The sequence below is a fragment of the Pantherophis guttatus genome, chromosome 7, assembly GCF_059756535.1.
Source record: "Pantherophis guttatus breed Tessera chromosome 7, ASM5975653v1, whole genome shotgun sequence".
In the NCBI taxonomy this organism is placed as follows: Eukaryota; Metazoa; Chordata; class Lepidosauria; order Squamata; family Colubridae; genus Pantherophis; species Pantherophis guttatus.
In genome coordinates this window covers 85345887-85370814 of record NC_142069.1, presented here as the reverse complement: position 1 = coordinate 85370814, position 24928 = coordinate 85345887, and the positions used below count along the sequence as shown (strand labels likewise).

Here is a 24928-nt window from a genome sequence, read left to right as displayed (position 1 = left end):
CCATTTTTGGCCGTGACGGCCTGCACTCCTCTGCCAGTGAAAATGGAGCTCGGGGTGGCTGCTTTCGCTGGCAGAGAGTTGCAGGAGGCTGTCGCGGCTGAAAACGGAACCCGGGAGGGCTACATGCGGCCTCCCCGAGTTCTGTTTTCACTGGCAGAGGGCTGCAGGAGGCCGTCGCGGCCAAAAACTGAGCCTCAATGAGTGACGTCAAGCTGGCCACGCCCCCGGCCATGCCCCTCCCCAAGGTCAAACACAACTCTGACGCAGCCCTCAATGAAATCAAGTTTGATACCCCTGGTCTATGGAGATTCTCAGTCATCCAGGTCCTGGTTGTCCCAAAGGTGCCTTTTCAAGAGGCAACTGGACTTTTTTGTTTTTTCTTTGAAGACGTTTCGCTTCTCATCCAAGAAGCTTCTTCAGCTCTTAACAGGATGGCAGGGAAATGGAAGGATTTATACTCCTTCCAGACACCTGGTCCTTTGCATCCTTTTAGAGAGTCGTTGAGGCCACCTGGAGGTCTATCTGTGTCCTCAGGGTCACCTGAGTGGTGCAAATGGGTGTGGAGCCTTTTTGGAATTGCTGAAAGTATTGTGTGGGGGAGTTGGGTTTTCTGCAGGATATTTTCTGCCCTGGATCCCTTCGCTGTTGAACAGAGGTGCAGGCTGTTGGGGATGAGTCTGTGTTGTCTGCATCTCAAACTGAAGGGCAAATAGTTCCTGTAGTCTGCCATTTTTCTGGAAATCCGTTCATACTCCCGCACCATTTGAAGGATGTTCATCTCAAATTACATAGCTAAAAATCTATGGAGATTCTCAGTCATCTAAGTCATGGTTGTCCCAAAGCTGCTTTTTCAGGGGGGAAAAAAAACACCTTTGCACTACTCAGGTGACTCTTAAGGACACAGATTAACCTCCGAGTGGCCTCGACGACTCTCTAAAAGAATGCAAATGACCAGCTGTCTGCAAGGAGCATAAAGCCTTCCATTCCCGGACTTCCGGTGCTGACGTCAGCATGCATGGGGCGAGAGAACAGGACTCCATTCTTGAAGCTCGCCCTGAGTCCCTCGGGAGAAGGGCGGTATAAAAATTTAATTAATAAATAATAAATAATAAATAAATAAATAAATCTCAAATATTCCCAGCCAGGAAGCCTAAATAAGCACTATCAATCCCGGAGAGATTGATAGAAAAAAGAAGACACTGCAAGGACCCCGGGGGAAAACGCGATTTTCCTGAAGGTTCAGGAGAAACCACCTAATTCTGGCGGGGGAAAAACCAGCCATTTTGGCTGGCCCGAAGCGCTGACAGCCGAGGAGTAGGAAGGTAAAATTGAATCAACAGATCGCATTGGTATGACAGGCGACTCAAAAAGAAAAAAAAAGTGAGGTATAGTTATATCATGGAACGGGGGACATTCTGTTCTTAGCTTAAAGCTTGTTCTATAAGGAAGATGGGTAGCTTCCAAATATAAATAAATAAAATAAAAAGACTGATGCTGGGAAATAATATCTTTAAACCCTGTTATAAGATGGTAATGGAGGAGTCAGTATAGCTAACTTACAACATTAAAGAAAAGCAGTAAAATGTATTTAATAGTGGCTTGAATATAATCTAAAACACCTGACATTAAAGCTTGTTGCTTACAATGTGACCAAAAGCAGTACAGAAATCATATCTGTGCCTTTAATGAGTCCAGTTGTAATTTTCTTGAGATGTCTCTTGGCTTTTCGTACCACGTCTTCGCATTTTTGTTCAAAACATAGAGACCATAAAAGTTTTTGTCATTCTGCATCCCCAAATTTGGGGCTATGTAGAGTCCAAAATCAAATGTAATTTTTAAAAATAAGTTTAGTTCCTTCTAGAAGTGATTTATGTCATCTCAATTTTTGGCCAATGTAAATTGCCAACCCCAAGAAAATACAATTTTCTTTAGGCCAGGTATTAGAGTACAATTAAGCATTAACAGTAACAATTTTGTTTAATGTGTGTGGTAAAGTTTTATTTTTAATTACTTTGGTTTTTAGGCTGCTCCACTTCCAAAATTACGGAGCAGTTTATAATAGAACGAAGAAATGGGGTTAAAATTAACAAAACAAAATTGATTAGTAATAAGGAATTACTGGTCTTCACAGCTCTTCAAAAGGTTGTTTGTATCTTGAACATGTATTTTATTTGACTGTAATTTGGTTTACTTTAGAAAAATAAATAAGGACACTGCGGATAATTCTACGTTGCTTTACTTCTTTTGAAGACAGCTACATCCCCACGTATATAGACAATTGTCTTATTTGTTTATATACAATACAAAGAAAAATAGGAATAGGAGATTAAGGGAAGGAAAAGGAGCGAGGAAAAGAAGGTGTGAAATGCAAGGGAAAAAAGAAAAAAAAATAAGGACGTGTGGATAATCCTATATTATTTTACTTCTTTTAAAGACAGCTACATCCTCACATACATAGACAATTGTCATTCTGGAATGTTTCTGCCAAACACAAAATGTCAGTGTTTCCTCACTCTTCCTTGCTTGAAAGGTGGTGTGAGATAATGTGTAATGGAACTGTACTTGATTTTATTTTCCTCAATCCATAGATAAAGCCATGGTTCTGAAGCACCATCCTGACAAACGGAAAGCAGCAGGAGAACAAATAGGTGAAGGTGACAATGATTATTTTACCTGTATTACAAAAGGTAAGAACCAGCCAAGTATAGCACTAAATATAATATACCATAGGTCTGTGATGGTGAACCTATGGCACGTGTGCCACAGGTGGCACGCAGAGCCATATCAGTGGGCACATGAGCTCAGCTCTGGCGCGCATGCCAGCAATTTTTCAGGCCTAGGCCCACCAGAAGTTTCTGGCCTCCGAAGGGCCTCTGGGGAGGTTGGGGAAGGCCGTTTTCACCCTCGCCAGGCTCCAAAAAGGCTCTGGAGCCTGGGGAGGGTGAAAAACGGGCCTCCTGGGCCCACCGTGCCAAAAGCAGGGGGAAGCGCAGTAAAATTCCTTGTGAAATTCCTGGGCAGGTAGTCCTCGACTTACAACTATTCGTTTAGTGACAAAGTTCAAAGTTACAAAGGTATTGGGGGGGGAAGTGTTGTGGCCCGTCAGCGGCCAGTGCAGTTAGTAGCCGATTCCGACAGCGAGGAGGCTGGTGTGGGGCTGCGCCAGCAGCCTGTGCAGCTGGCACTCAAGTCAGACAATGAGGAGGCTGGAGAAGATGTGGTGCCAGAGGCGGGGATTCAGCCAGGGCTGAACTTCCAGAAGCTCCCATAAGTGAAGAGGAAGAAGAGGAGGAGCCTCTTCTCAATGCATGGGCGCACAGAGCTGCCAAAAGGCAGGAGTGGCTCCTCAGGAGGAGGTCTCCTCGAGAGTAAGGCTTGGGACTAATTGGCCACTCCCTTAGCCTATTTAAGGAAGGACAATGACTGAGGCAATTTGCAAGGAACAACTTCATTCACTCTCCTTCGTGCCTTGATCTTAGTTCTCTGCAAATTGCTTCTGGGCTTTCTGCCAACCATAGTAAGATTACGATTATTTATTCTTTGGATTCTTGTAGGCTGTTAAGCTAATTAACAGCCTTTGTTTGAAAAAAAATACTGATTTAATTCAGTAAACTAAGGTTTGTACAGACTTTGTGTGTGCTGCGTTCTTTGGGGTCCGTAGCTGGGGCAGAACAAAACGTGACTTATGAACCTTTTCCACACTTAAAACCATAGCAGCATCCCCATGATCAAAATTCAGACGATTGGCAACTGGCATGGATTTGTGACGGTTGCCATGTCCCGGGGTTGCATGATTTTCTTTTGCGACCTTCCGATGAGCAAAATCAATGCGGAAGCCAGATTCTGTGGCAAGGCAGGTCATAAAAACGGGGCAATACTCACTTAACAATTGTCTTGCTTAGCAATAAAAAATTGGGTGCTCCATTGTGGTCATAAATCAAGGACTATCCATGTTGATTCTTAGTTATTCTGAGAACCTGATAGTTTTCAAATACCCGATTTTGGGAGATTAAGATGGGTGTTCATTTGAGCCTATTGATTCTAGTTCAACTATTTTCTTTACGAATGTATCTTTTCTTTTTATGTACACTGAGAGCGTATGCACCAAAGACAAATTCCTTGTGTGTCCAGTCACACTTGGCCAATAAAGAATTCTTTCTTTCTTTCTTTCTTTCTTTCTTTCTTTCTTTCTTTCTTTCTTTCTTTCTTTCTTTCTTTCTATCTATCTTCTGTCTGTCTACCTTGTCTGTCTGTCTGTCTGTCTGTCTATATCTATCTATCTATCTATCTATCTATCTATCTATCTATCTATCTATCTATTTTTTAGGTAGATCTAGGTATCTATTTTCTAGGCCAGAAAAGTGAGGAAAATAAGAAAAAAAAAAGAAAAAGAAGCATTGACTTCTGACTCTGTTGCAGTAAAGGACTTACAGGACCGCATTCTGCCACCGTTTTCCTCCCACCGACCGACACGCTCCCACAGAGAGGGCCTCCTCAGGGTGCCGTCGGCCAAACAATGTCGACTGGTGACCCCCAGGGGGAGAGCCTTCTCTGTGGGGGCTCCTGCCCTATGGAATGAATTGCCCCCGGACATACGAAGGATCCCCGACCTCCGCGCCTTCCGTCATGCTCTGAAGACCCTATTATTTCAGCAAGCCGGTCTGACGGGATAAATGATTTTAAATTGGGTTTTAAAGTGGTTTAATATGGTTTTAATTGGAAGTTTTAATTTTGGCCAGAGATTGAATTGTTTTAATATGTTTTTTTAAATTTTGTCTTGTATGTTGTTTTATCATGGCTGTTCACCGCCCTGAGTCCTTCGGGAGAAGGGCGGTATACAAATATAATAAAAACTAAAAAACTAAAGTAAGGCATTAACATCAACTCACAAACATTTTGCTTTTCCATAATAGTATGAACAAGCCATTTCTATAAAGATCTATCAGTCTCATCGGTAAAACCCAACGTCAAACTTTCATTCTTTTCCACTTCAAGAAGCGGTTTCCATGTGGAAACCAAAGGACTGATGTGCTTTTCTTTAATCAAAATAGTCCATTTTGCCATTTCAGCCAACTCCCATCAACTTCTGCAGCCATTCGTCCATATTAGAAATCGAAAGTGTCCTTCCTATTTTTGTGCATACAATAATAGTCTTGCTGCGGTCAACATATACAGTAACAAAGTTCCAATTTTTTTTCTCCAGGCCTTTTTTCCCTCAAACCCAAGAGGAAAAGTTCTGGTTTCATCTTCTTACCCTTCCTCACTTCTCTTTCCCCTCTTCCTCCCCACAGTTTTCCTATTTACTTTCGTATTTGGTACCTTATTTTATCTTCTAACCCAATAAAAAGGTTAACCAGAAAAGGCCAGAAAAGCGACTTGTCCGTAAGTGAAATGAGGAATTGAAGTCTGTTTTCACCCGACTCATTGAAACACTCTTCTATCCGTTTAATAAATTAAGAGCTGTTTGATTTCACCTTCCAGCCTACGAAACTTTATCAGACACCTTGAAGAGAAGAGCATTTAACAGCATAGACCCTACTTTCGACAACACGGTTCCTTCGAAAAGCGAAGCAAAAGAAAACTTCTTCGAGGTTTTTGCACCCGTTTTTGAAAGAAATGCCAGGTAAGCTTTGTCTGTTAGACCCTCAGAGATCGTCCCTCCCCTATCTGGGCATTATTGTGTCTTTTTCTTTTCAAATGTTTCCAAGCCATCATTGGATTTCCTTGAAAGGTCTGCTTAAGGGGGATAAAAAACAAGAACAGTCGAGTTCCTACCATTGGGTTCGCAGATTGGCAGGAAAATACACCTAAGTGTAAACCAATTCACTCAGCTGTGCATACGGGTGTATCTGAATGACATTGAAGTACCGTATTTTTCGGACTATAAGACGCACCTAAATTTAGAAGAGGAAAACAACAAAAAATAGTTTTTGGCCTCCCTTTTTTCGGGCCCTTTTTCAACCCTTTTCCAGTCTTTTTTCGGCCTGTTTCCGGGGCTTTTTTCGGCCCATTTTGGGGGCTTTTTTCGACCTATTTTCAAGGCTTTTTTTGGCCCGTTTTCAAGGCTTTTTTTGACCCATTTTCGAGGCTTTTGGGGCCTTTTTTCGGCCTGTTTTTTAGGCTTTTTGCAGCCCATTTTTGCGGCTTTTTTGGCCTGTTTTTTCAAAAAAAAAAAAAAACCAGGCCGAAAAAAGCCCCAAAACGGGCCCAAAAGAGCCCTGAAAATGGGCCAAAAAAAAGCCTCGGGTGAACTGGTCCAAACCGGCTGAATGCCACCTCTGATTGGCACTAAGGTGCTGTCATATTGCAGTTCTGTTTCATGTTAAGAATTTAGTTGCTTGGGGTATCATCTTAGACCATTTAAGATTTTATTTTTTTTGAATCTGAAATCCCCTTAAAATAAAAAAAGTGCAGATGTTTAGATGTGTAGAATCATGCTGGAGATGCGGTTCCAGCAAAAGAAATTAAAAAATGGTTTGTTTCTTTGCTAATTTGCTACAGATGGTCAAATAAGAAAAATGTTCCTAAGCTTGGGGATATGAACTCATCCTTTGATGAGGTGGATGCCTTTTATTCTTTCTGGTAAGTGAATTAATTCTGTCCCTTTTTATCAGGATCATACAGATAAAACCTATAGGAAAAGCAAGTTGGGAATGAATGGAAGTAAATCTATATAAATATGTGAAATAATAATAATAATAATAATAATAATAATAATAATAATAATAATAATATAATAATAATAATAATAATAATAATAATAATAATAATAATAATAATAATTTTATTTATATACCGAAGGACTCGAGGCGGTGACAGCCAAAATTAAAACATAAAACATAAAAAATATTGTGGTCTTTAGCTTTTTTTAATTAACCTGTTTCTCTCTTTTTTTTTCCTCATTGTCCCTAAAATAAACTATCATAAATTATAACTGAGTTTCAGACATTAGAGAATAGACCGAACATTGGGGATAGCATAGCATAGCATAGCATAGCATAGCAGGAATGGAGAATAGAATAGAGTAGCACAGAACAGAACAGAACAGAACAGAAAATATGGAATGGAGAATAGAATTTAAAAAATGGAATGGAGAATAGAAATAGGAGTGGAGTGGAGTGGAATAGAATAGAAATAGAGTAGAGTGGAATGGAATGGAATGGAATGGAATGGAATGCAGAATAGAATAAAGAAAATGGCATGGGATAGCATAGAATAGATGGCATGGCATGGCATGGCATGGCATGGCATGGCATAGAATAGAATAGAATAGAATAGAATAGAATAGAATAGAATAGAATAGAATAGAATAATAGAATAGAATAGAATAGAATAGAATAGAATAGAATAGAATAGAATAGAATAGAATAGAATAGAATAGAATAACAGAGGTGGAAGGGACCTTGGAGGCCTTCTAGTCCAACCCTCTGCTTAGGCAGGAAACCCTATATCATTTCCAACAAAGGGTTATCCAATCTCTTCTTAAAAACTTCCAGTCAGGATGCTGGCAGGGAAATTCTGGAAATTGAACTCCACACATCTTTAAGTGGCAGAGGTTGAAAAAAACTGATCTTTTATATAGATGTGATACTAAGTTTTGGGTTTGGAAAACAAGCTTTTATTTTTACTAACCCATGGATGTACATAACTAGTCAAAGCCCGCTCCCTGTCATGCTGTATTTAGTCTGCTATGTAAAACACACGTTAAAAGGACGAAAATATATGTGGCAGTATAGAATATTCCTTTGCATGTTTTATGATTCTTGTGATTTTCGCTGGATATGGTGTTTTCATGTAGTAGGACTCCAAAGAATAAAAGTTTCTAATCTGGTTGGAAGTCGCATATTAACAATATGGACTATTAAAAAAGGCTTTTAAATTATATTAAAGAGCTGTCATTTTCCGCTGTTTTATTGACTTTTTCTCTTGACGTTACTGCAACAGGTATAACTTTGATTCTTGGCGAGAATTTTCTTACTTGGATGAAGAAGAAAAAGAGAAAGCAGAATGGTGTGTAAAGGAAAAGGGCTTTTCCAAAGAAATGATTAATATATCAAAATGATAAGTTCACACATTATACTGGGTGTCACCAATTTTAGACAATCCTGTACTTCTCTGCTCAGAAATAAATCTCTCTTAATTCAATGGAAAATACTTGCGTATACATACCCTGTTTCCCCGAAAATAAGATCCAACCAGAAAATAAATCCTAGCATAATTTTTCAGCATGCTCGTAATATAAGCCCTACCCCCAAAATAAGCCCCAGTTAAGATTGTCAGTCAGATGAGTGCATTTAGTACCGTATTACCCTAAAAAGTAAGACCTAACCAGAAAATAAGCCCTAATGCGTCTTTTGGAGCAAAAATTAATATAAGACCCGGTCTAAATACGGTAGCTATGAAGAGAATTGAAGCCTTATCTAGGAATATGTCTGGACTTAAACAGTAAACTTGTGTTGTTGCATATTATTAGACGGTACCTTATTGTTGCTTTGTTCTCATTATTAATCCTTTTGTGTCAGTCCTGACTCTTGGCAACCGCATGGACCATCATGCAGTTTTCGACAGAGAGGAAGGGGGAAAGAGAGACAGAGGGAGGGAGAGAGTGGGGAGAGAGAGCGGTGCTCTGCTTGAGGAGGACTGGTCTTTTTTTTTTTATTTATTTAATTTGATTTATATGCCGCCCTTCTCCGGAGACTCAGGGCGGCTTACAATGCGTTAAGCAATAGCCTTCATACTTTTGTATATTTTTATACAAAGTCAGCTTATTGCCCCCACAAACTGGGTCCTCATTTCACCTACCTTAGAAAGGATGGAAGGCTGAGTCAACCTTGAGCCTTGGAGAGATTCGAACCAGCAGTAAATTGCAGGCAGCTGTGTTAATAACAGGGTGCGTAGACCACTGTATTATCAAGGCTCTTCATTACTAGATCAAACTGGTTCATAGTAGCATTATCCTCATCATGGTTTTTGAGTGCCAGTTTCATGTAGTGATGAAGGCACCAGGCTAGAAAGCAGGAGACTATATGTTTAGTCTCAAAATAACAAAATAAGAGTTGGAAGGGACCTTCGAGATCTTCTAGTCCAACCCAGAAACCGGAAGACCAGGTGGGCAGTGCGCATGCGTGCGCCAGAAACCGGAAGATCATGTTCCCGGCGCACACATGTGCGCCGGACGGCTGCTTTTCCGGTTTCCAGCACTCCCGTTTTGACACTCAGTGCTGAAAAGATTTGCCAACACTGGCCTAGGACCATGGCTTATTTTGAAAACGTCTCCAAGCTAAACCGAACTTCCTTTCGTCTTTCCCTTCAGTCGAGATGAGAGAAGATGGATTGAAAAGCAAAACAGAGCAGGTAGATCGTTAAGGAAAAAAGAAGAGATGAATAGAATGAGGACATTAGTTGGTAAGTACGAACTCAAGATCCTCAGGCTGTCTGATCGTTAAATGCCATCTTCGGTACCAGCCCTACACATGTATAAATTTTCTTTCCGTTCCAAGATAACTCGTACAGCTGTGATCCCAGAATAAAAAAGTTCAAAGAGGAAGAAAGAGCAAAGAAAGAAGCCGAGAAGAAAGCGAAGGTAGAAGCAAAACGAAAAGAACAAGAGGAAAAAGAAAGAGTAAGTTCTACATTATACGTGAAGCTGAAACCATTTAAGATATCATAAAACGCATGCATAGGCATGGGATTTTAGTAGTTTTAATAGCAATAGCACTTAGACTTATATACCACTTCACCAATCTGGGTCCTCATTTTACCCACCTCGGAAGGCGGAGTCAACCTTGAGCCTGGTGAGATTCGAACTGCCAAATTGCAGTCAGTCAGCAGAAGCAGACTGCAGTACTGCACTCTAACCACTGCGCCACCGTGGGTAGATAACAGCTATCTATTTTGCATATTGTAGCATGCATGGAACATACTGCATACTGCAGTGATTCACTTAACAGATGTGGCGAGAAAAGTCGTAAAGGAGCAAAACTCATTTAAGAAACCTCTCGCTGAACAACATAAATGTTGGGCTCCCTTGTGGCCGTAAGCCGAGGAGTACTTGATCCTTAGGATATTGTGATCAATTGATCTCTCCTTATCATCATCAGCTGTGGAATAAGAACAGCTAGATCTTTTAAGATGGCTCAGGTCTATAGCCTTCCTATCTTGATATGCATTCATTCTTGATAAGGTAAAGGTAGAAGGTTCCCCTTGCACATATGTGCTAGTTGTTCCCGACTCTAGGGGGCGGTGTTCATCTCCGTTTCAAAGCCGAAGAGCCAGCGCTGTCCGAAGACGTTTCCGTGGTCATGTGGTCGGCATGACTCAACGCCAAAGGCACACGCTGTTACCTTCCCACCAAAGGGGGTCCCCATTTTTCTACTTGCATTTTTTTTTACGTGCTTTCGAACGGCTAGGTTGGCAGAAGCTGGGACAAGTAAAGGGAGCTCACCCCGTTATGCAGCACTAGGGATTCGAACCGCTGAACTGCCGACCTTTCGATTGACAAGCTCAGCGTCTTCGCCACTGAGCCACTGCATTTCTTGATAGAAAGGGACAATTCAGGATTTTCAGATCTCAGGCTGGTTTTATTCCCCCTCTGAGTCGCGACTTTAACTTGACGTAGAGAAGGTGACGCCAGAATTTTCCTGTATCTCAGCAAAGGCAAGCAGAACTCGAGATGGCGCGACTGGCCAAGGAGAAGGAGGAGGAAGAAGCGAGACAACAGAGTTTGCTGATGAAGAAAGAGAAGGATATACAGAAGAAAGCGATTAAAAAGGAAAGGCAAAAACTGCGAACCACCTGCAAGGTAAGCAGCTGTTGTCCTTGTCAAACCTTTTTTCTTTTTTTTAGTCAGCATCCAGCATTTTCGAATATCATTTATAATCATTCAACCTGGGCAAACGCGAGACGACATTTGTATTTGTTCACTTCTCAGAATTCGTTCTCTCTAGTGAAATGTTTTCTCCCGCAAACAGATTTATGTTGAAATTATGTTTTTAGTTGATTCAGAACAACGATTGCTTTGTGCTTTTATTAGGATTTGGTAAGTGGCTTTAGGGCAGAGATGGCTAACCTTTTTGCCATCGCGTGCCAGGAGGCGGGGGCGGGGGGTCGCGTGCATGTGCCCACACCCATAATTCTATGTGCACTCCCACGCATGCGCGCGTGACCCCACTGCCCCCGCTCCTGGCACACGATGGCCTAGTAGTCCCATTTTTCTCTCACACCTGGCTCCAGAGCCTCCCTAGGAATCTGGGGAGGGCGAAAACGGCCTTCCCCACCCCCTCTGGAAGCCCTCCAGAGGCCAGAAACGGCCCGTTTGCCAACTTCCAGTGGGACCGGAAGTTGGCAAACGGGCCGTTTTTGGCTTCCAGAGGACCTCCGGAGGGGTGGGGAAGACCGTTTTTGCCCTCCCCAAACTCCTAGAGGCTGGGGACAGCAAAAAATGGGCCTTCTGGTCCTACCGGAAGTTGGCAAACGGGCAGTTTCTGACCTCTGGAGGGCCTCCAGGGGGGTGGGATAGGCCGTTTTCACCTTCCCCAGACTCCTAGAGAGGCTCTGGAGCCAGGTGAGAGAGAAAAACGGGCCTTCCCCACCCCTCCCCGAGGCCCTCCGGAGGCAGGAAACAAACTGTTTCCCTACTTCTGGTGAGTCCAGAAGGCCCGAAAATCAGATGTGTGTGCCAGAGCTGAGCTCGCGTGCCCACTAATATGGCTATGTGTGCCACCTGTGGCACGCATGCCATAGGTTCCCGGCTTTAGGGTATATGAGAAAGAAAATAATGCAAATAGTGTTAAGAAAGTTTATACTGTATGATGACGCTGAATACTTCTTAATATGGGATTCATTCTACCAAAGGTGATCGAACAGAAACGGAAGTTAGATTTTTTAAAAAAAAAATACAAGAGAATGACTAATTTTGTAAAAAAGGTTTACTAAATGGATAAGCAAGCACTATTGTCACTATTATCAATGTTATGATGAGATTTCATTGTTACTATCATGATGACTACTGTTATGAATGCTATTGTTATTCTGACGATGATTATTACTCAGAATAACGATACCCAGGCAACACACTGTTTATATAGACATTGAAATTTTCACCCTTTCTATAAATAATTTTTTAAAAAAAATGTATATGGCCACCCAACTCCCTCTCCGTGACTTTGGGCGGCTTGCGAAGATTAAAATTCCGTATAAAAACTATAAAAAGCGATAAGCCCCACCTCTCTGGTGACAACAATCAATCAAATAAGCCGTTTGATGAGCTCCATCCCACTCAGAGGTCCCCAGGCCTATTGGCAGAACCAGGTCTTCAGGTCTTTGCGAAAGAGTGTCAAAGTAAGGGCCAATCTTACCTCTGCAGGGATTCTGTGCAGTTCGGAGAAACCCCAAATCCCACTCCTGGCTGGCCCCTCCCTCCCCTCCCTTCCCAGGAGTCCCCATGTGGCCCATTTTGGATGCAGGTAAACGTAGGGGACACGCAGAGGCACGGAAAGGCCTCCAGAGGGCCTCTGGAGCCTGGGGAGGCAGTTTTCGTCCTCCCAGAGGCTTGAGGAAAGCCTCCGGAGCCCGGGGAGGGCAAAAATGCCGCCCCCGCCATGGTGCAGGAGGCTGACGAGGCCACGCCCACCATGGCCACACCCACTTGCTAAAATTTTTGAAGCCCCCCCCTGTCCAAGATCCCTGCCCCAACTTTATATTCTACCCCAAAGTAAAAAAGTGAGCCATACTTTCTGAACATCATCTTAATGTCCGTGTTATTAGTCAGGCGTGTTGTATGTCAGTTGCATGTAATTTTTCCCCCTCCCCCTCTGTGATCTGAAAATGAAAGCATATGGCGGTCCGTTTTTCAGAACTGGAATTACTTTTCGGACAACGAGGCAGAAAACGTTAAGATGATGGAAGAAGTAGAAAAGCTTTGCGATCGCCTGGAGCTGGCAAGGTATGCCGTCCTGACTTCTACTATGTGTGTTTGCTGACCTTCAGTTTTTTTTGCTACCGGTAGATCTGAAATGTCGCTCCATGATTTATTTTTAGTCTGCAGTGCTTGAATGAAGCACTTACATCCACCACAAAGGACGAAGGGAAGGCTGCGGTATTAAAACAGGTAAATATGAATATTTTGTCGTGTAAAAAAATAAATAAATTGGCAGAGTAGGGCGAAACTTACGAAAGAGGAGACTTCCCCTATATAGAATGGCGTCTCTAAAAATTGGAACAGCACACTGCTTTATGGCAGCCGCTGCATCTACTAGAATTTAAATGTAATTAAAAACATTTTTCTGAGGGGCCTATAGAGATTTACAGGTAGTCCTCAGCTTATGACCACAATTGAGGCCAAAATTTGTTGTTGCTAATTGAAACACTTACCAGGCGAATTTGGTTCCGTGTTATACGGCCTTTCGTGCCACCGTTGTTAAGTGAATCTGGCTTCCCCATTGTCTTTGCTTGTCAGATCACAAAAGATGATCACATGACCCCGGGGACACTGCCACCGTCATAAATATGAGTCAGTTGCCAAGTGTCTGAATTTGGGATCATGTGACCGCAAGGGTTGAGTGTGAAAGTGTGAAAAAGTGTGAAAAATGGTCATAAGTCGCTTTTTTTCAGTGTCGTGACTTCGAACGGTCACTAAATGAACTGTTGTAAGTTGAGGACTACCTGTATTTGCAAAATAATAATAATAATAATAATTCTGCATTCCCGGAAGAGAAAATACAGTAGAAAATACAGTAGAAAAAAAAATATTTTTGTTCAGGAAAAGAAGAAGGGATTTGAAATCTGCATGATTCAATCCAAGGATGAAAAAGTTACGCAGATGAATCTTTTTATCAAACTACGTGGTGCGAAAAAGTGTAACAAAATGATCACTGGCTTGGGTGTGTGCGTTTTATATATATATTTGTGTGTAAACCAAGGCACAGTTCACTACTAAATTGGAGTGAAAACTTTCAGTTTAAATAGACTTTTGTGATTATACTTATACAGTAGTGGCCAAAATTGTGGAAACCTTTTGGGAAAAGTGTATTTTTGAGGTTTGATGGCTAATACCACTTTTTGTGTGTGTGTGTGTGTGTGTGTGTTTCAAGATAATCCTATTCCACTGCTGGAATAGTGCAAAGGGGTTAATTTTCAATTAACCCAATTGAAAATCTATGGAGCCGACTAAAGAAACTTGTTAGTCAGAAGCAACCCAGTTAATAGAAGCCCTCATTCAATCTTGGTTTCACATTATAACAGCTGCAGAACTAAAAGACTTGGTTCCCTCCATGGGAAGACGTCGTAAGGCTGTAATTCATGCTAAAGGTTACCCAACTAAGTATTAATTGACGAGGGAGGGAGGGAGAAAGGAAGGAAGGAAGGAATAGCAATCTGGAGCCAGTTAGAATCGAACTGCTGGCAGTTGGCAGAATTAGCCTGCAATACTGCATTCTAACCACTGTGCCACAAAGAAGGAGAATAAGAAAGGGAGGGAGAGAGGAAGGAACGAACGAACAAAGGAAGGAAGGAATAGCAATAGCAACCTGGAGCCGATCAGAATTGAACTGTTGAGCAAATAAAAGATTAAGCCCTTCGATATCACTGTACAAAACAAATAAATGCCAGTGTAGAACCATCTAAAAATTTCTAATTTCGTGTTGATTTGGAAAATCTTTTACCTCACGTTTGATAAAAGGTACTATACTAAACAAGACTTTTTTCATCTCTATTTTACAGTTCTCCTTTTGACTTTCTGTCTGTTTTCTTGGGGTAGTTGAAAATTTATTAGTTTATCAAAATACAATATAAGTACAAAATTCAAAAGAAAATAATAGGAAAATAAGAGAGGGAAAAGGGAAGAAAAAAGTGTAGAGCAAAAGGAAAAAACGTGTTGATTTCCAACTCTTTTTGGTGCAGTAGAATAAGTGAATAGCATCAAACCTCAACTTTTTACTTTTATCTAGTAATATAACTAGTCATTCTATAACAACAAATCTGTCTAATCAGTAAAACCCAAAATCAAAGTTTTATTTTTTCCCCCACCTCGAGCACAAAGTCCAGAAGCGGTTTCCAAGTAGAAACAAAAGTAATCGTGTTCTTTTCTTTAACCAAAGCAGTCAATTTCGCTCACTCCATCAATCTCTGCTCACTCCATCAACTTTTGCAGCCATTCATCCCTTGTGGGAATCAAAAGTGTCCTCCTTCCATTTGACTTTCTGTCCGTTTTCTGTATCGGCTTCTTCTCCCACAGCAGTGATTGGAAACAAAATAAATTGGAGGCTCAACGATAGTTCTGCGGTCGTTGGAGAAAAGTACTATTTGGGTTTTTGGTAATTCAGTTGAGAGGTGTGTTTGTTTACATCCATGTAGATAGAACAAGTAAATGAACAGGTAAGGAGAGAAAAGGAAGAAGCGGAAGCTCGAATGCGGCAAGCCACAAAGAGCTCCGAGAAGTCCACAAGCGGAAGTGTCGGCGGCAGCAAAAACTGGTCTGAAGATGACCTCCAGTTGCTGATTAAAGCAGTCAATCTTTTTCCTGCTGGGACAAACTCAAGGTGAGACTACATTTCAGTGGTGGGTTTCAAAAACTTTTTACGACCGGTTCTGTAGGTGTGTCTTGGTGAGCGTGGCATGGCTTGGTGGGCATGGCAGGGGATACTGTAAAATCTCCATTCCCTCCCCACTCCAGGGGAAGGATACTGTAAAGTCCCCATTTCTTCCCAATCAGCTGGGACTCGGGAGGCAGAGAATAGATGGGGGCGGGGCCAGTCAGAAATGGTATTTACCGGTTCTCTGAACAACTCAAAATTTCCACTACCGGTTCGCCAGAACTGGCCAGAACCTGCTGAAACCCACCTCTGCTACATTTATTCTTTGAGCATCTGTCGACAACCATACAGGTAGCCCTCGATTTACAGCACCTGGTGACCATTCGAAGTTACAATGGCACTGAAAAAAGCGACTTACAAGCATTTTTCACACTTATGACAGTTGCAGCGCCCCCCCCCCCCCCCATGGTCACATAATTTATTTATTTATTATTTATTTATTTATTCAATTTGTATGCCGCCCCACTCCGAAGACTCAGGGCGGCTCACAATGCATTTGAAATCGTTATAAAAAACATTTAAAAATTAAATACATTAAAACTCATTCACACCATTCATGGCCAGATCTCGCTGGATCGCAAGAGCGAGATCAATGCCCCCAGGCCTGCCGGAAAAGCCAGGTCTTCACCGCTTTTCGGAAGGTGAATAGGGTGGGGACGGTCCGGACCTCAGAAGGTAACTGGTTCCAGAGAGCCGGGGCAGCCACAGAGAAGGTCCTCCCCCCATGGGCCCGCCAGCAAGCATTGTTTAGCTGACGGGACCCGGAGGAGACCAACTCTGTGGGATCTTACCGGTCGCTGGTAGCTATGCGGTAGAAGGCGGTCTCGAAGATACCCTGGGCCTGAGCCATGTAGGGCTTTAAAGGTAATAACCAACACCTTGAATTGTGACCGGAGACCAATAGGGAGCCAGTGCAGCTCGCGGAGAATTGGTGTAATGCGGGTGTACCTAGGTGCACCCACAAATTTACATTCGGATGGTTGGCAACTAACTCACATTTATGACGGGGTGCATTGCCCCAGGGGTCACACGATCCCCTTTTGCGACCTTTTGACGAGCAAAGTCAATGCGGAAACCAGATTCACTTACCAGCCTTGTGACTAACTTAAGAAGAGCCTTGATAGTACAGTGGTCTAAGCACCCTGTTATTAACACAGCTGCCTGCAATTACTGCAGGTTCGAATCTCTCCAAGGCTCAAGGTTGACTCAGCCTTCCATCCTTTCTAAGGTAGGTGAAATGAGGACCCAGTTTGTGGGGGCAATAAGCTGACTTTGTATAAATATACAAAAGGATGAAGGCTATTGCTTAACACATTGTAAGCCGCCCTGAGTCTTCGGAGAAGGGCGGCATATAAATCAAATTTTAAAAATAATAATAATAATAAAAAAAAAAACTGCAGTGCTTTATTTAACAAATGGAGAACCGGTAGTAAAAAAAATGCTTAAAAAGTTAAAAAAAAAAAAGTTCTGAAGATCAGCTGAGCGACGTGCGATGGTTGGAACTTTTTTTTTTTAACCTTTTTAAAGCATTTTTCTACTACCGGTTCCAGCGAACCGGCCCGAACCTGTAGCATTTCATCCCTGGCTCAAACCGTTCCAACTCTTCAATCCCCCATAGATTTAAGGATCATTATCCGTGGTTGTAGGTCAGAATTGGAAACCGTGAGAATTACAAGTTGCTGCCTCAGCATTTTCCCTTTATAACGGATTTCCATCATTTTAGGTAAACTAGAATGGATGGTTAACAAGCTATGTTTTCCTTCTACAACTGTGGACGAACTGCAGTAGAATCGTAAAATACATGCATGGGAGTTAAATCTCATTTTAGTAAACGTAGCATTTATGGGACCCAAAGACCTTTTTAATCCATCCAGTAACATTTTTACTCTTGGACAAAAATATACAAGTAGGCCTTGACTTATGACCAGTTGCTTAGTGACCATTGGAAGTTAGGGTAGACCTCCCTAGGGGTACTTACAACCCAGTTCCCATGCCCCGCCCCCTCCTCTCCCTGGTAGCCCTGTGACTGCATTTCTCATCCACTAACCTGCATTAAGGGTTATTTGCCGCATCCACAGTCTTACAATCCTGCCATTTAAAAAAATATATATATTTACTTAATGATTTTCAGCAAAACCAGCCTTTAGCAAACAGCTGCTATGTTCATTTAATGACTCCTGCAAAAAAAAAAAAAGTAATATTATATCGGTTACGTTGGTGATCCGTTTTACGACAATCGTGGCTTACAATTAATGAGCGGGCTCCATTATAGTCAGGTTAAGGATTACCTGTATATATTTATAAAGACATTTTGCTTTTTTAAAAAAAGGCCCAGCATTTAGAATAGAATAGAATAGAATAGAATAGAATAGAATAGAATAGAATAGAATAGAATAGAATAGAATAGAATAGAATAGAATAGAATAGAATAGAAAATATGGAATGGAATGGAATGGAATGGAATGGAATGAATGGAATAGAATAGAATAGAATATAGGAAGAATGGAATAGAATAGAATAGAATAGAATAGAATAGAATAGAATAGAATAGAATAGAATAGAATAGAATAGAATATAGGAAGAATGGAATGGAATAGAATAGAATAGAATAGAATAGAATAGAATAGAATAGAATAGAATAGAATAGAATAGAATAGAATAGAATATAGGAAGAATGGAATGGAATGGAATGGAATGGAATGGAATAGAATAGAATAGAATAGAATAGAATAGAATAGAATAGAATAGAATAGAATAGAATAGAATAGAATAGAATAGAATAGAATAACAGAGTTGGAAGGGACCTTGGAGGTCTTCTAGTCCAACCCCCAGCTCAGACAGGAAATCCTATACCATTTCAGACAAATGGTTGTCGAATCTCTTCATGAAAACTTCCAGTGTTGGAAATGTTTCATTGCAACCTTTGGTAAGTTAATTCAAAAATTCTGCAAAGAAGCTAAGAAATACTGGACAAAAATTCGTATGTGGTTGGAGAAAATGTTACAACCACATATTGATTTCAAACCTGAATTATTCTTGTTGGAGATTTTACCAGAAATTTACAATTTAAAAAATGTATATCTGATTATTCATGAAATAACTGCAGCTAGAATGGCATTTGCACAAAATTGGAAAGGTGAAGAGATCCCTACAGATGAGAATGTTATTAAGAAAATATTAGAATGTGCAGAAATGAATAGATTAACACTTGCAATTAAAGAAAAGGAGGATTCGGAACATTATAGTATATGGGAGTTATTCTATCAATGGTTAGAGAACAAATATGAAAATTAGAAAGAAAAGTGAAATATGGAAAATGTTTTAACAAAGTTAAATAAGCTAAGAAGAGGATTGTTATAAAAGTAGGGATGTTAAGTATTAGTATTAAGAATAGACAAAATATTAAATATGGCTGTAAATTGTAATTGTTATTGCACAAAATATTTGTACCCAGACAATACACTGTTTAATGAAAGATGAAATGTTTGTATTAAAATTAAAAAAAAAATATTTAAAAAAAATTCTGCAAAGAATTTTGGATTACGGATGGTTTTTGTTTTGTTTTTTTCCCTTTTTCGTAGATGGGAAGTTATTGCCAATTACATGAATTTGCACTCTACCACGGGGATAAAACGAACGGCGAAAGACGTTATCAACAAAGCAAAGAATCTCCAGAAACTTGGTATCGTTATCTTTGTAAGATGGTCTGCATGCCTTCATTTTATTTACTTTTGCTTTCAATTCAGTGTTCGTTCTGCAGGCTTAAAATCACTTCCGGCTATCCCTGGAAATTCCCCGTTTTCCTCCAGTCTGAGGCAGAGGGGAAGAAATCTTCAAACTCGCCGTCTCTCTTTTCTTACTTGGTCTCTGCTGGGAGTGCTGGTTGCTATTAACAGAACATCACGTCTGAATGCTTGAATGAAAGTTTTTAATCTTGTTAATCCATTCGGTAACCCCTTACATTTATGGAATAAATGGGAAGAAGGGGTGCTATAATTAAAGCAGAATTAAAGCATTAATTCCAAATGAGATTTTATGCATGTTCAGAAGCACACACTTTGGTGCATCCAATGATTGTAAAATCTTTGGTGAAGTGGAATTTGCACCAGACAAAACCTTTATTGATACAGAGGTTTACTGCAACACACTATCTGATATTATATCTGTATAGAACAGTTAGGTGCCGTCAGTTGAGAAAATATATTAAATGGCGTTACTGCTGTTCATAAGGTAAAGATAAAGGTTCCCCTCGCACATATGTGCTAGTGGTTCCTGACTCTAGGGGGCGGTGCTCATCTCTGTTTCAAAGCTAAAGAGCCAGTGCTGTCCGAAGACGTCTCCGTGGTCATGTGGCCGGCATGACTAAATGCCAAAGGCACACGGAACGCTGTTACCTTCCCACCAAAGGTGGTCCCTATTTTTCTACTTGCATTTTTTACGTGCTTTCGAACTGCTAGGTTGGCAGAAGCTGGGACAAGGAACGGGAGTTCACCCCGTTACGCGGCACTAGGGATTCGAACCGCTGAACTGCCGACCTTTCGATCGACAAGCTCAGGGTCATAGCCACTGAACCACCACATCCCTTTAATAATTTGATATTATATGTGTATAGAACAGTTAGGTGCCGTCATTGAGAAAATATATTAAATGGCGTTTCTGCTAGTTCATGCTGGAGACTTCACTTCAGATATTTTCACCATTGATATCCCGTATTTCCCCCCAAAATAAGACCTCCCCTGATAATAAGCCCATTCGGGCTTTTGAGCGCATGCTCTAAAATAAGCCCCCCCCTGAAAATAAGCCCTCCCTGAAAATATTTAAACGTATGCGCAGCTGGTCCCCGCCATTTCCTCTGGTTAGGGAGACAGAGCTGGAAATCAGGTAAGACGGCAAGAGGAGCCCCGTCTTGCTCCACACGCCCCAAAATAATAAGACCTCCCTGAAAATAAGGCCAAGCGCTTATTTCGGGGTTCAAAAAAATATAAGACAGGGTCTTATTTTCAGGAGAAAACGGGTAGATTTATCAAAGAAATGTCATCTGGTGGCCTCTGAGGAGAATAAAAAGCCGATTAAACAGTTGGTGTTGCCAGCATAGCAAAATGACCAGAAATGGCTCATTTGTTTTTTTAAAGAACCGGTGAGTGGGTGTTTCAGTCTTTTGCCTTTGAATAGAGAAAACAAGGAATCCTGTTTTAACAGACTCAACTTTCATTCCCAAATTGCCTCCGTTGCAAAAAAAAATATAAATATTGTAGATATGCAAACTAGAATGTTGTTTGTGCGAAAGTAGATATGCAGCCTGAAAAGAATCTATATTGGGGGTGGGGGACTTATCGGGACATTATTAAAAGATTATTACAAAATCCTTCCAGAATTCAGACCGCAAGTTAAAAAAAAAAAAGGATGTGTGTATTTATTACCAGACTTGAATTATTTGAGCATAGACTAATAAATCTTTCCCTAATCAAAAAAAGTTGATGAAGAATCAATAGATTTCATTTCCTACAACTTCCATCGGTGCCTGATTTGTCTTAATATCTCTCCTCCTTTAGATCCCCATCAAAAGGACGACATCAATAAGAAAGCTTTTGATAAATTTAAGAAAGAGCATGGAGTCATACCTCAAGCAGACAGCGCTGCCCCATCAGAACGTTTTGAAGGTAAATGGAGAACAATTCTTGATGTGTGTGTGTGTGTGTTAGTACCCGTGTTTTCCTGAAAATAAGACCGGGTCTTAATTTTCTTTTGCACCCGAAAATAAGCACTAGGGCTTATTTTCGGGGGATGTCTTATTTTTCCCCATGTACAGGAGGCCCACTTCTGCTTGCTTGGGGGGGGGGCAGGAGGCCGCGTGGTGTGCTAGTGCTGCCGCCACGAGGCGAGGGGGTAGAGTTGCCTCACGCACCCCACATCAGTTTACCTCAGGGCCCCTGCAGATAGGCCGCCCATGCCCCGACACCTGCCTCGCCTTGCAGAAGTGGCTCCAGCAGCCCCATCCAGCAAGACCCTGCGTGGCCACCAGCCCATTTCTTCTGCTTGCTCACCGCCACAATGGAATAGGAGGTAGAGCAACACTGGTGCTGTGACCATGAGGTGAGGCGGGGGTTGGAGCTGTTCCACGCGGCGTGCACTGGGTTACCTCAGGGTCCCCGCAACCAGACTCAATTGTGGCCGTAAGTCAAGGACTACCTATACACACTCGGAGACAGTTCTCTGGATGCCAGGTTGCCCTAATGTCAGTGTCAGGGTTCCGGCAGATGCCCTAATTAAATCATGAGCCTTGAGCCAAGCTTCAAAAGAAATCCAGTTATTTATTAGTTTAATGTCGGCAGGTTCCTAAGTGAAGCCAGCTCTGACCCTATGTAATTTATGCCCCAATTATGACTGTTTCCCCCCTCCCCCCAGGATGTGTCATCAATCAAATTCACCAACGGAGCAATTTCACGGGTTGTAGAAGTCACTCCCCTCCGGCTGCTGTAGGTAACCCTGGGATATAGCCTTGAGAGAGATAAGCATGGAATGTGCATCTGTCTTTGGCTGCCATGCTGTTTCACAGGTTTCCCATTCCCCCCTGGCCTATGGCAACTTGAGAGCAGGCCAGGGATGCTTTGCGAGTTTATTATTTATTTATTTATTTATTAATCAAATTTCTATACCGCCCTACTCCCGGAGGACTCAGGGCGGTGAACAGCCAAGATAAAATACAGATAATACAAATATTAAAAGTCCCTTAAAATTATTAAATATTTTGGCCGAAACACAGATTAAAACACCCAATTTATAAAATCAAACGAATTAAAAGAGGAGAGTTAGGCCAGCCCAGCCTGCTGAAATAAAAAAGTTTTGAGAGCACGACGAAATGTGCGCAGATCTGGGATCCTCCGTATCTCTCCGTATCGAGTTGACATTTGGCTCCCCATCCACTCTTCCCAGCTCAGCAGAATCCAGTAGTAAGAAGGTATATTTAGCATTTTCCATGTGTTGCAACATAGCTTGAAATATTGGGATTCCATCGAAGACTTAGATTAGGAAATAAAGATAGAACCGTCTTTGGAAAAAGACCCATTTGTTTTAAAAGCGGTTATTAAAAACAGGAAACGTACCTGGAGGGGAAAGAATGCTACCCATTTGGAGTCCCGCACTTTTGAAGGGAAATACTTTGAAGGAAATCCTTGCTGTGAGACGATTCTCGTTTGCTTTTCCGCAGTATCATTCACAGACGCAACTCCGTGGACGACAGAAGAGCAAAAACTCTTAGAACAGGCTCTCAAAACGTATCCAGTGAATACTCCCGAGAGATGGGAGAAAATAGCAGCTTCTGTTCCAGGCCGGTCTAAAAAAGACTGTATGAAGCGATATAAGGTAAAGCCAATATCTTATTTTGCTTTTTTTTTTTTTTTTGGTTTTAAGAATTAAACCTGAACATACAATTCAGCACCGCAGAGTGGTGCGGTGGCCTAGAGGTGGAGCTCTCGCCTCACGATCCGGAGGCTGTGAGTTCGATCTGGGCACACTGACAATATATTTGCTGAACAAAACTCCGCCCTGGCAACAGGAAGAGCATCCGGCCATTCAAACACTCTGCTAGCTCCATTCAGTTGCCCAGACTCCACCTTGCAAGGGATTATGAGGTCGTTAGATGATGATGATGATGTTGATGATACAATTCAGCACTGCAACAAGTGTTACTCTGTGGACTGGTCGTAAATCCTTGCGTTCAACACTGCCATAACTCTGAACACTTGCTGAAGGAATGGCCCTAACTCAAGGACCACCTGGATCTAAAATAAGTCCAGTCTTTAGATAACTTTCTTATCTTGAACGGATGTTTAAGATAAATCCATGGAAGTACTGGGAGTCCTTGACTTAGAACTATTCATTTAGTGACCAAAGTTAGAACAGCACTGAAAAAAAGTGACCTATGACCATTTTTCACACTTACGACCGTTACAGCATTCCCCATAGTCACACGATCAAAATTCGGACGCTTGGCCACTGGTTCATATTTATGACGGTTGCAGTGTCCCGGGGGCTCATGCGATCCCCTTTTGTGACCTCCTCACAAACAAAAATCAATGAGGAAGCCAGATTAATTTAACAACTGTGAAAACTCACTTAACAAATGTCTCGCTCAACAACAGAAATTTGGAGTTTAATTGTGGTCGTTAAATCGAACACTACCTGTAATTAATTTTGAAGTGAGACGCTTGATCCAGCATAATTGCATCAAAATCCGCTGGATCGTGTGCCCAGGGTTGTAATCTATGCCCTGCTTGTCTTGCAAATAACCCTCTTCCCCCCCATCTTAACAGATTTTGAGATCCACCCCTCAAGCCATGGATGCCCTTCTTAGCATCTAATGACAAATGTTGAATTTGCTAACTGCTTGCAGTGCTAAATGCAGCATCATATGGCTTAAGGGTCCTTTCAACAGCTCCAGAAATAATCCGCTAAGGGAGTGATCCCCAACCTTTGCGGTTTGGGGGCCTGGAGGTGGGGGGCAAAGGGGAGCCAGGTGCACGAGCCGTGGGCCAGCGTGAATGTACACACCCATGCAGCTGGACTGTTAAGTTGAGCTGTGGGCACATGCACACGTGAGCGCCGGCCCACGACTCGTGAGCTGTGCGCGCTGGCCCACCTCTCGTGCGGCCCGGTGCCAAATAGGCCACGGCCTGGTAGTGGGCCACGGCCCAGGGTTTCAGGCCCCCTGTGCTAGGGAGACTTTCCTGAATAAAAAAAATGTACAAAAATGGCTAAATTGTTGTTTTTTCTTTTTCTTTCTTTCTTCCTTTCTTCCTTCCTTCCCTCCTTTTTCTTTTTTTCTTTCTTTTCTTTTTTCTTTTTTCTTCTTTCCTTCTTCCCTTCCCTTCCCTTCTTTCCTTTCCTTTCCTTTCCTTCTTTCTTTTCCTCTTATTTCCTCTCCCTTTTCTCCCCTCCCCTTTCTTCTCTTTTTTTTCTTTTCTTTTCTTTTTTCTTCTCTTCTCTCCTCTCCTTTTCTCTTTTCTTTCTTTTCTTTTCTTCTCTTTTCTTCTCTTCTTTGTTTCTTTTCTTCCTTTCCTTTTTTCTTTTTTTTTCCTTTTTTCCTTTTTTCTTTTTTTTTTCCTTTTTTCCTTTTTTCCTTTTTTCCTTTTTTCCTTTCTTCCTTTCTTCCTTCCTTCCTTCCTTCTTTCTTTCTTTCTTCTTTTTCCTTTCTCTAGGAGCTTGTGGAAATGGTCAAAGCCAAGAAAGCCGCCCAGGAGCAAGTTGTGAACGCTGCTAAAACTAAGAAATGAGATTTCTCCCGTGACAATCCTAGTGTGTGTTTTTGTTTTGTAATAAAAAGAAAATACAAATGCAGA

The 24928-nt window shown here is 41.6% G+C and overlaps 1 protein-coding gene across 2 annotated transcripts in view; it reads left to right on the top strand.

Moving 5' to 3' along the window:
* The window catches only part of DNAJC2 (DnaJ heat shock protein family (Hsp40) member C2), a 30890-nt gene extending 5964 nt beyond the window's left edge, over positions 1 to 24926 (top strand). Inside the window, exons 4-17 of one of the 2 annotated variants that reach the window (XR_015728794.1) lie at positions 2589 to 2687; positions 5482 to 5623; positions 6502 to 6582; positions 7945 to 8010; positions 9314 to 9405; positions 9501 to 9622; positions 10652 to 10801; positions 12855 to 12943; positions 13039 to 13108; positions 15352 to 15536; positions 19172 to 19286; positions 21143 to 21250; positions 22798 to 22952; positions 24788 to 24926. Coding sequence is in view for 1 of the 2 variants with exons in the window: in XM_034433654.3 (XP_034289545.2) it covers positions 2589 to 2687; positions 5482 to 5623; positions 6502 to 6582; positions 7945 to 8010; positions 9314 to 9405; positions 9501 to 9622; positions 10652 to 10801; positions 12855 to 12943; positions 13039 to 13108; positions 15352 to 15536; positions 19172 to 19272; positions 21143 to 21250; positions 22798 to 22952; positions 24788 to 24862 (1535 nt within the window). In the remaining variant the exon portion in view is untranslated. The remainder of the gene's footprint in view (positions 1 to 2588; positions 2688 to 5481; positions 5624 to 6501; positions 6583 to 7944; positions 8011 to 9313; positions 9406 to 9500; positions 9623 to 10651; positions 10802 to 12854; positions 12944 to 13038; positions 13109 to 15351; positions 15537 to 19171; positions 19287 to 21142; positions 21251 to 22797; positions 22953 to 24787) is intronic. The other variant, XM_034433654.3, reaches the window with a different exon arrangement.
* The last annotated feature ends 2 nt before the right edge of the window (positions 24927 to 24928 follow it).